This window comes from Aspergillus pseudoviridinutans, assembly GCF_018340605.1.
Source record: "Aspergillus pseudoviridinutans IFM 55266 DNA, scaffold_1, whole genome shotgun sequence".
NCBI classification, from domain to species: domain Eukaryota; kingdom Fungi; phylum Ascomycota; class Eurotiomycetes; order Eurotiales; family Aspergillaceae; genus Aspergillus; species Aspergillus pseudoviridinutans.
Genome location: NW_025091281.1, coordinates 3,200,514 through 3,211,691, shown reverse-complemented (window position 1 = coordinate 3,211,691; position 11,178 = coordinate 3,200,514). Strand labels below are relative to the sequence as shown.

Below are 11,178 nucleotides of genomic sequence, written 5' to 3'. Positions count from 1 at the left end.
AGCTGCGGAGGGGAAAATGGGTGGGTGAAAAAAACTGGATATCTCCCTAGGTTTTAGGTAGTCCTATTGTGAAAGTGTAATGATGATGATTGGGGGCCGAGAAGCCCGGAAGAGACACAGTGTGGGCTTCAAGCTCAAGGTTGAGGGCACTGCAATATACCACAGATGATATTAGTGTCCCTCTTTATCGCTTGTGCAGATATTGATGACGGTGACGATGTTGATGATAATCGATAACGATAACGAACTTGTAGTCTTCAGGTAGATTGGGGAACCTCAAGAGGAATCTTTCTTTGAGATGAATCCGGTGGCACGGTGTCCAGTCTAATGGGTCCCAGGATGGCAAATCGTTCCGTGGGACATCAAGATCACTACACAGGCCATTCCCCTAGTATCCGATGTGATTATCATTGCGAGGGCAGATATTTTACACCTGGTAGTATCAAAAGAGGTAGCTAGCTACCACTGTTGCACTTGCAGCAGTTCCTACCTTATGCCAGAGCTGATCGGCTCATCCACTTGAAAGGACTGGTTTTTGAGAGGGGCAGAGGGGAAAATATCACTAGTGTAAAATGTAACTTGTATTCAAAGTGTCACACAGATGACAGCCAATGGCATTTGATTGATCAGGCAAGCTAAAGCCCGATTTCGAGGGTCAAGGGAGGCCTCTCCGTGATGCCAAATTAAAATGGTGCCTATCGATAAACGAAACGTGGGACAGCGCGATACCCGCATCAAAGATATGGGTGTCCTCATTACACAACAGCATTTTTCGGCCGAACCGAGAGACTCAAGGGGAATCAGAATTTTCAAAGACCGATTATCGAGCTTGAGATGAAGCTGCAAGTATCGAGATATGTGCCGATTTCCATCGTCAGATAGAATGTACCCCTTACAGGGGGTGGTATTACTTACTGCCAGTGGAGTATGTGACCATCCAGATGGATAAGGCATTACCGTCCTGTATGGTAAATAAAGGAGGGGTTCTGGGAGACTGGGTATTTCGACTCCAACACAGAATTATTTATAGAAACTTTACGATCTTTCTTTTCTTATTTGTCCAACTCTTCAGATATCTTTTATCAAGATAAAATTTGAGAGTAAAATATGCTTAATCATGAAGCTGTTTAATGCTGTACTTTCTTGACTGGTTATGCGTCGGCCGGTTGTTGGAGCTGTTGGATGATTGACTGGCAGTCAAAGAGCTGGTATTACCAGTACGTGTACTGTCGCAAACCATCCAAATTTCAATGTCTGAATGACCAGCACTTCGGGAAACCCGGTGGAGCCCCGCCCCTCTTGAGATTTGGGACAGCTGCGCAGCACAAATTTCAGCTGGGCCTTGACCTTTCAGTAGAGCTGATTTCGAGATCAATTCCCTTCTTCTTCTATACCTTGAAAATATGGAAAATGCCCATTTATCCGGAGACCAGATACAAGAGCCCAAAGAATGCAAGGTTATATGAGTAGGCCTTGTGTGACCTAAAAAATATTTGTTGCCTTCCTAGTACTACCAAGCACCTCCTCCTTTAGGACTCCATAAGTGCATAGCTCTCCCCAGCTCCGGGTTGGAGCTTTCATTCCAGAGCTCCAGCTCCAGCTGCCTCTAATCTTACCTTAGTAAGCCTGTACTTGAGCGGCTAAGCCTGAGCGGGCTAGTCGATGGCGAAATTTCCAGCTTAGTGCGACGCCACTCCAGTCTTTATTCCGTTCCAAGGTGGGGCACCGGCCTTTTCGAAGCAGGCGAGGTGAGATACAAAAATTAGATACAGAAAATTTTTGTCAGAGCAGTGGCAACTGGAAGTAAGCATGCGGCTGATTCCACGCTTAAGGAACAAAGAGTAGCAAAAAAACCATGCACTTGCAAAAAGGGGCTTCTTTGTATGGCTGAGTTTGAGTGTGAGCGAACCTCGGAAGCATCGCTCCTCCAGTTTGGTGGCTGGTGTGGACTGGAGAGGGGCGTCGATGCCCAATTCGTCCTTGAGCGAAATTCCAGTTGCCGTATATTCCCGTTACTTCTTTGGCCCTACGTACTCCCGTCCGTAGGCTATGGTTTACTTTTCGATAGTTTACGAATTACGACGATGGAGTACTTCGCTTAGGGACCCAGGCTTGTGTTCATAAGGTCTAACAGTATTAATCTAGAAGAACGTGTGGCAGTTTCTAGTTCCAATCAGGTGCATATGTACCCCTCAGCAAGGATGTTTTCTATTGTTTTTAGTTCCAAACCAATTTATTACCCGCATAGCTGGAGGACTGGAGGTACCTTACTCCATAGTGTGGTTCACTATGAGTACGTGAAGGTAGATATGATATGGAAACCAGATAAGCGACTAGATATCAAGAAATTCTTAAGAGAAGGTAAAGGAACGGTTCTGATATAATTTGTATATCTGATACAAGCCATGTTGAATCACCAGGACCAGGACGAGGATGGGCCGATTATCCGATAGTAATAATGCCGCAGAGCAAACGAAGGTCACAGGTGACACGGTTGGTTATGCAGCTTGAAGCTCTTACTAGCTTAGCTTGCCTACCTAGTCTTGTCGCCCTCAAGTTCAATTCCCAGCTCTCAACAATACCTGAGCAGATGATCTCTACAGACTCTGTTAGACTAGATATCGCTCTTTCAACCTTGCGATTAACCTCTTTCTCGTTGTTTTTAAGGATATCACTAAATCCAACTCCAGGTCTGACAGGCCTGACTATGCGTAATAATGATTACTGCGCGACTCCTGCCGCCTTTGGCCAGTACCTAGTCTAATTCCTGGGTACCTCACTAAGTAAGACTGGAACTAGCCCAATTGCCGTTTTTGATGTGATGCAGCAAGACAAAGCATTGTGATTGGATCATATTTATTTTGTAGGACGTAAAGAACTTAGCTACCCAATCTTGCAGCTTTCCGGTCAGCATAAGGAGAATCTTTACCAGGTCATGATGATCGAGCAGCAGGTCCCAGTAGTAGCAGCTGAACGGAAAGAAGCTATGCTAGAATGACAATCTTGAGCCTGTTGAACATGCTTATAGGTCTCCGCAATCCACAAACAAAGTCTATATCCGCACTGGCCCCGCTTCAATCTGCTTCGCCTGAGGTCATCGGCGTCTTCTGAAGATATTATTTCTCTTAAATGGCTGTGTGTTGTTGCGGGAGTTCTCCGGATGAGTCAATCGAATAGGCCATATCTATGGAGGCGGCATACAATGTCAATAGAATGTTTGGCCCCTAGGCTATGGAAGTGGTCGGATACGGTCCGAGGTCAATGTACAATGGTGCAGTATACATTAAACTGTACAAACCGACCAAGTTCAATTCATCTCAGCTGAACGATGCGTGACGAGGCATTTCAAATCAGGAATTGCTAGTAATCGGTCGGTGTCGTTGTCAACCATCAGCCCATCAATCTCAAAGTGACAATCCCGAACCCACTTCGGATCTCGCAAATCCCCCGGATCTTCAGATTCAAAGATTAGACACGACAACATGAGCACAGTCGGCAATCGTCGAAGTCATAGTAATGATACTGAAGCTTAAATCCTTTTCCGGGCCAGCGCCTGATTAGAACCGACGCTGAGTAAGTATCACTTTGCTACACAGATACGCAGCCCACCGTTAACAAAAGGAGGATGTCCGATGCCCGCATGTGGGTGCTGAGAGCTGCCTTGGATGACAATAACAGCCGATACGCCTCCTCCAGATCCGACTCTCCAGTCCACGCAATTCAAAATGTTAAAGCCATGGAGGGTCAGCGCTGTATAATTGTTCATGATTGAAATGGCTGCCTCGCGTGTAGTCACTCTGGTTGTTAAAGCGACAGTTTCGACTGACCCTCGCCATTTTACCTAGTCTCAATCAGTAGCTCGCCCTTCGGATAAAGACGCGGAAATGACCCCCAAGAAGAACTTCCACGTTGCCATTGTTGGCGGTGGGATTGCCGGCGTGACTCTGGCCATCGCACTCTACCACCGTCAAATTCCTGTGACGATCTACGAGCAAGCCGCTGCGTTTGGCGAGGTAGGCGCAGGCGTCTCCTTCAGTCCGAATGCAGTGGAGGCCATGAAAGTCAGCCACCAGGGCATCTACGAGGCCTTTGAGAGAGTCTGCACGCGGAACCTATGGCCCACGAAACAGAAAGCCTGGTTCGACTACCTAGACGGCTACAACAAAGGCACATCGACCACTGCGAAGAACTCGAGTCGACAGGATATCGCATTCACTATCTCGAACAGCCTCGGTCAGACGGGTGTCCATCGCGCGCATTTCCTGAACGAGTTGATCAAGCTGGTCCCGCGTGAGATATCGCGGTTCAACAAGCGCTTAGAGCGTATCACCGAGAGTGCGGATGGCAAGCTCGTCATGAAGTTCGCGGATGGATCCGAGGATGTGACCGATGTGGTGATCGGCTGCGATGGGATCAAATCTCAGGTGCGGCGCATCATCGTGGGTGATGATCATCCGTCCGCGAACCCGTCGTATACGCACAAGTATGCCTACCGGGGGCTGGTGCCGATGGAAAAGGCTATTGAAGCTATTGGGGAAGAACTGGCCTCTAACTCGTGCATGCATGTCAGTAGTTCATCCTCTATTCTTGTCTGTTAACTGACCGGTTCCAGATGGGCCCCGGCGGCCATGTATTGACGTTCCCGGTTAACCAAGGCAAGACTCTCAACATTGTTGCCTTCCACACCACGCCCGACGAATGGACCGACTACCCCCGGCTGACGAGGCAGGGTACGCGCGACGAAGCTCTTCAGGACTTTGCAGGCTACGGCCCAAACGTCATCAACCTTTTGAAACTGACCGAGGAGAAGCTCAGTGTGGTATGTTTGCCGTATGGAATCATATCGCCGTTGCTAACCTAGACAGTGGGCAATCTTCGATCTAGGCGACCACCCGGTCCCTACCTTCTACAAAGGCCGCATCTGTATCTCTGGTGACGCCGCACACGCAACATCACCGCACCACGGTGCTGGAGCCGGATTCTGCATCGAGGACACCGCCGTGCTGGCTGCACTGCTGGAGGACGAACGGGTTCAGACTCACAAGGACCTCGAGGCTGCCCTTGCTGCTTATGATTCCATCCGCCGTGAGCGGTCTCAGTGGCTGGTGCAGAGCAGCAGGTTTATCGGGAACAGCTACGAGTGGTTGGCTGAGGGCGTTGGCGATGACTTCAAGAAGATCGAAGAGGCGATTAACTACCGGAATGGCATCATTGCCAACGCAGATATTCCCAAGATGTGCCAGGAGGCGAGAGAGCAATTGGGCAAGAGATTGTCTAAGTCGCAAAGGGGGGTTTTATAGTCTCACTTACGGGATCTCATTGACGCTCTTGTATATACATTGCATGTGTTGATTAGAATATGATTCATAAAGTCAAGGGTATATACAATGTGTATAGTTGGATGTCCTTCCGTCCTTGCTGACTTCCCCGTTCCATGTGAGGCTATAGCACCCCATAATGCCTTCCTCTTTTCGTATATAATATGTGTAGTTGAATCCCCCAAATAAGGCTATAGCGCCTCGTCATGCCTTTCTCTTTCGGCTTCTGAGTCTATATCAATAGGGTATTGTGGTCGATCTTTCTACCTCTCACAGCAACGCCATGGAGAATCGCGCATTATCTGTGTAACAATATCAGTATATCATTCCCTTGACAGACAGTCAAAACTGATATCGTACCATCACTCCAGGAGTCAACTTCCGATCAAGCGTTACTTTTCCCCGGACAGAKACTCAGACACAGACGTATCCCTCTCACATCGCGTGGCCGACTCAACCCCATCCCTCGTCCAAAAGGAAGCAATCCACTCCCAAACATAGGGGAACGGGTTCAGCAGCGTCTCCGCCGGACTATACGCGAGACCAGGGTCGTGGGAAAGCATATCGTCAGATCACAATTTGCATTTGCATTTGCCTAGAACCTCAAGAGACTCATAAGAGCATACTCATGAGAGAAGAAATCATTTGGCGCCTTCGGGCTCACTGCGTTTGCAGCCCGTTCTTATGGTATCTTCTCTTGGGAATGAGTGAAAGCGTGAACAAACAATGCAAAAGATGTATACAGCAATTTGCGGGGATGATTGGTGGGCGGGAAGAATGGTGACGTCAATATCTTTATGTTTGGATTGTTTGATCTGTTTGTCGAGAGGGTTGTCTTCTCTGATACGTCGATAAACATACCCCATTACAAATCAAGCAAGAAGACAGTGACTGGATTTGGGATTCCTAATTGAAGCATCTATGCTCAAAACATCCTGCATAGTTCCACCAAGATCATCCAGCATCAATCCTGAAACGGCATGACAAATGACAAATGACAGTCGAAAGGAAACCTGCCTGCTATGTCTGATCCAAGCGTAGGTCCAAACCGACAAGGCTAATTACCAGACCAATGAGCCCTACTAGAGCATTTCTCTGTATGGCAGGAGACGACCGTCCAGATGGCTGAACAGCGCGTATGCAATGGCGCGATGGTCCTCATCAGAGACGGTGGTGTAGAGTTCAGCAAAGGTGCTGAACTTGAGCTTCAGAATGAATCCCCTGTTCTGCTCGCCCAGACGATGAATGTAATCAAGCACTGGTTGAGCGTGCAAGACACCAATGCCGACCAAGTGGAGATAGCGGAGCTTGGGCGCGACGATGTAGTCCCAGATCTCGTCGAGGACTGGAGTCACGTACAGACCCAGCCAGTTGAGGTCCGGGAAGCTGGAGGTAAGAGTTCGAATGTCGGGCAACGTGAGCTGGGCCGACATTCTGCGGAGATTCAGTTTGCGCAGCTTCTTGAGGGGGAATAGGCACCACATGAATAGACTCTTGTCGCTCGTCATCTCCGTGTTGAGTGTTAATTCCTGCATGTTGCGCTGGCGCGAGATGCCGCGGTAGAAAGCGTCAATGATCTTGGGATTATCTTCGTAGTTTTGCTGGACGATGAGGACCTCCAAGGAGACGAGGCCGTGATTGAGGGCATTCGCTAACATCAAGAGTTCATCATGGTAGAGCCAAGTCTCGATCCGGCGCAAATTTTTACATGCACCTAGCCACTTTCCGAACGGCTGAGCTAGCTCAACGCGTTTTTCGTAACCGAGGAAAAAGTGGATGGCTTCGAGGGACTGCAAAGGATTCGATTGCATGAGTTTGACTACCAGCTCCGACCGGAACTTGGGCAATCTCAGCACACGCATAGATTGGAAATGAGCAATCAGACCCTCGACCATGGAAGGCTTGAAGTGCGAATCACGAGAGATTTCGAACCGTTCCAAAGTATTGCGCCGCAGAGCCATGAGGAAATCTCCAGCCGACGTCTCTTCCTCTTCTGTATCACTGTCGGAATCATCAAGAGCGAATCTGGCACTACTAATGGTCGATTCCATCCATTCCCACACGATCAGATTCTTGAACCGGGGACAATGGCGTGCGATGCTGCGCGCATTGTCCTCGTGCAGATGCTTTCCCATATTGTACCAGAGAGTCTCGAGACGGATCAGACGAGGAGCCCACCAGTCGAGAACGGACGAAGAAACTCCCAGATAACGGTTTCTTTCCTCCTCATTATCCCAAGTCTCAGGGCAACTATCACAGACCAAGCTGGTAATTCCAGAATTTGCGGATAAAATGACTTGGGGCTGTCAGCACCTATGGTCATGTCGACTGTCATCGAACACCTACCCCAACCGACGGCAGCACAGATGTTACAATGGTTTTCCAAGCAGATGATTTTGAGATCGAATGCGAAGCGACCATACCGCAACTGGCTACTCCGATATTAGCAGCGATCGCTTGAGCAAGGCCGAGCATAAGCCACTTACTCGGCAAAGGTTTTGTCGAGATGGATCAAAAGCGCAAGATCGCACAAGTCGAGTGTATGAAGGAATTTGGCGTAGGGGAGATAAGTCTCGGAGGTGAAAGCAGACAAGATCAGAGTCCACCAGAATGTGGCCCATGTATTTGGTCTTATGGACTATGTCTCCGTCAGCATACGACCCAGTTGTCTTGCTACTATGCGTCCTTACAATCCTGGAGTGTTCGTATGCAGACGCTCTGTGGACACCCGGAAAGAGAGCCTCAGAGCTATTCCTGTTAGCAACTGTCGGTAACCTCCTGTCTCGATGAACACCTACCGGTACAAAGCACGGAGAGCCGATCTGGACCACTGACGATTAACCAGCGCACACTGGAGGAGCGTATAGAAGTCCTCGGGATCGACATGCGCCACGATCATGTCCACGATCTCAGAGGGAAAATAGACCATCTTGACGACCTCTTATCCCTTTTCTTGTCTCAGAGGGAAGAGAGATATCCAAGCGTCTGATGTCCAAGCGGCTAGAAAACGAAAGGCAGAACCATCCAAGAAGTAGTGGTGTTGTATTTCAGCTGTGTTTGTCTTTGGCTCCTTTCTTTGCAGAGAAAGGAATTTTGAATAAAGCAGGATACATTTTTCTGGATCGTGTGCCCTTTCACTGCGTCGATTAGTCGTCGTAGGGTCAGGGCTGGGCGATTAGTCGTCGGTGGATGGTGCATTCTGAGGTGCATGCCGGAAGATTCTGTACAGCTTTCTCTTCATCATTCGGGTTGAGAGTACACTATCATTCACAGGTTCTCTATCACTAAGGGCCCTTCCGAGCCTACAATGATTGCGTTGTACAACGTTTGAGCGGACAAAGGATGAGATGCCATTGTATGTCCTTCCAGCTTACCTGATTCGGCTGCCTGCACCATGATAAAGACACTCATATTAGAACCAGCAGTTCAGATTTTAGGGTATCGGCAAGAATCCAGGGTACATACTGCGCCAGTAGCTTTCAGTCCATATTGAATTTCCCTGTCTGAGCTGTCATTATAATTCTATATGCTGAAGGAACGATAAGCTACGCCGATCAAATCATGCATTTGAGGGACAATGGCGGTCCGACGTATGGATATGACCAAAACCTCTCATCTCTGTGCAGCTTATCTTGAGATCCACGCCTGGATACATGCACTTCTGCATACATGTACATTCTCTCCTCGAAGGACTCGTCCGCGTGGACGACGCTCACAACGCGACTACCTCGGTTTTTAACTACGCCAACATGGCCGCAGAAGGGCTGGTCGATGACACCTTGTCCACTTTTGGTTCCGATATGCGTCCTGTGGTCTATAGCGCACATCATGTCGAATTAGCCGCTGTTCGCGGAGGATATGCCGCCGGTGGCTGACAGGGACTATGTGCGTGTGCTTGAGGCAGCTGTAAGAAGCTTGTCTTTCAGCCGAGGTGTTCTTTGCTGATCAGTCTAATGAATCTTATATGTGCTTCTATTCCAGTCACGGTTTATGTGGATTCTTGCGATGTTATGGTGGAGTTCGATTACTTCCTCCGCAGCTGAGGATGTTTTCAATGAAGATGTCGGCCCTGTTAAGGTGTGATGTGCTCAGGCGGATGCGGCATTGGTGAAGGCCTCCTTGTTCTAGTGAAGGGTACTAAATCTTTCGCAGGCCAAAAGAGGAACTGAGGAAGGAAGGACGGGACCTATGATTCGGTGATGTGCGGTATAGCGTCTAGCTTAAAATGGTCCTTCAGACTTGCTACTTGTTGGAGTTCCTATGTCAATGGCTTTTGCAAGTTCAAACTCTGTGGCTCAGTGTTCAGATTAATGTAGAGACAGCAGAGAGAACGATATTCCATTGATGACTGAATCACATCAAGGAGCCACTTTTCAGCATAGCAAGTCTGTTGTCATCAGCTAGAGCCCAACACCTGTGTTATCCTGTAGCGATCTTTGCCCCTCAAGCTCCTGATGGCAACGATTTCTGGCCTCCCCAGCAGCAGTCTGCGGCTCTTCTGCGCGAAGGAATACCTGGCGTCGTTCCGGCGTCAGCGTACATTGAGCCGTATGCAGCTCCCTTATCTCTGGGCACGTCGAAAGCACCGTATCATGAGCGTGGATGATTTTCCGTCCGAGCTCCAGCATCTGCTGACATAGAGATGCATGCATCTTGCTTAACTCTGGAGACCTCAGTCCCTTATCATGAGCCTGCATGACAAATCGTCCGAGTTCCAGAAGGTCTCTTTCCAACTGGTCAAAGTTCTTGTCCGTATTTTCAAGCTCGCTCGAGATAGTCGCGGTGAGTGTAGCATGGTCAAGAGATTCCCTCGCCCTTCGACTCAAGTACGCCTCCAACCGGTGATGGATAGCCACATAGACGAGTGCCATCGTTACAACCCAAATGATTGATAGTAGTAGTGAGTGCTGTTCGTTCGTCGGAGTTGGTGTGTCCATCGTGTGTTAAGGAGTAGGATGTCGGTTGTAGGATTCTCGTTGTTAGTCACAGATGAGATGAGAGCTCTATAGTCGTCTGACCTGAAATCGAGAACAGGACAAAAGGCATATAATCTGCAGAGAGAAGACTCAGCGTAAATAATTATCAAGGTATGATTAATCGGACACCTACCTCGTCAGCCAGTTTCGATTCTTCAGTTCATCGTTGGAGTTGACAAGTTCTACGCGCCTCCTGCAAGCCAAAGACCTGATGCAACGAAGGCAGTCGCGATCGCCTGCCTCACCAACGATGCCTTAACTCCGAGGCATCTGCCCATTCACTTCCCTTTTAGGCCACCGACTTCACAACAGATGACTCCCCATTATATCATACTGTCAACCGAGCCGGACCGGTGGTGCAGCGGGCTAAACTGCAGTAGCTCAACTGTACTGCTGGTCCGGGTTCGAGACAGGTCCTGCTCGTTGCCTGGTGACGAATATTCTTACCTTTACGAATATTCCTAGACGGGCAGGACCTGGGCGGCTCAGAGAGGGGGTGGAGTACTGCCCCCTCTGTGATCCGTTTTGCTTCTCTCTCGTTTTGTTGCTATTCACATCTATTTGTTTGCAATTACTACTTATTGTTATGTGTTGTATGTTCTGGTAAGTGATCTGACTGAGATGTCGCTGGCCTGCTGATTGCCATAGTTATTCTCTATCAGCTGAATTTCATGACAGGTTCTGGAGAGTATTTACCACAGAAGTCTAGCATCTCCTAGTACACTATTAACAGTGAATCAATAATAGCTTTAAATTATCCTAATAAGCAGAATCTCTGCCTGTTACTCCTTATACTATCATATAATCTGAGCATTATTCAGGGGCTAAATTCTTTATATGGAGTTCAGGGCCCGGACTGTCCCCAAGACCTAAGTTCAAGATAA

At 48.5% G+C, this 11,178-nt stretch overlaps 3 protein-coding genes across 3 annotated transcripts; 1 reads left to right on the top strand and 2 right to left on the bottom strand.

The window, feature by feature from the left end:
• Positions 1-3,884: 3,884 nt before the first annotated feature.
• Positions 3,885-5,300, top strand: Asppvi_001122 (FAD-dependent oxidoreductase; the record flags this gene model as incomplete). The annotated part of the gene is made up of 3 exons (XM_043297425.1): positions 3,885-4,565; positions 4,613-4,819; positions 4,866-5,300. 3 exons carry the CDS (start codon positions 3,885-3,887, stop codon positions 5,298-5,300), a joined length of 1,323 nt encoding a protein of 440 aa, XP_043153360.1.
• A 1,100-nt stretch (positions 5,301-6,400) lies between these two features.
• On the bottom strand, positions 6,401-8,247 carry Asppvi_001121 (uncharacterized protein; the record flags this gene model as incomplete). The annotated part of the gene is made up of 3 exons (XM_043297424.1): positions 6,401-7,583; positions 7,805-7,948; positions 8,117-8,247. The coding sequence occupies 3 exons, from the start codon at positions 8,245-8,247 to the stop codon at positions 6,401-6,403; spliced, it is 1,458 nt and encodes a 485-aa protein (XP_043153359.1).
• A 1,471-nt stretch (positions 8,248-9,718) lies between these two features.
• Asppvi_001120 (uncharacterized protein) lies at positions 9,719-10,189 on the bottom strand (the record flags this gene model as incomplete). Its single annotated transcript, XM_043297423.1, has 1 exon — positions 9,719-10,189. The coding sequence occupies one exon, from the start codon at positions 10,187-10,189 to the stop codon at positions 9,719-9,721; it is 471 nt and encodes a 156-aa protein (XP_043153358.1).
• Between the last annotated feature and the right edge of the window lie 989 nt (positions 10,190-11,178).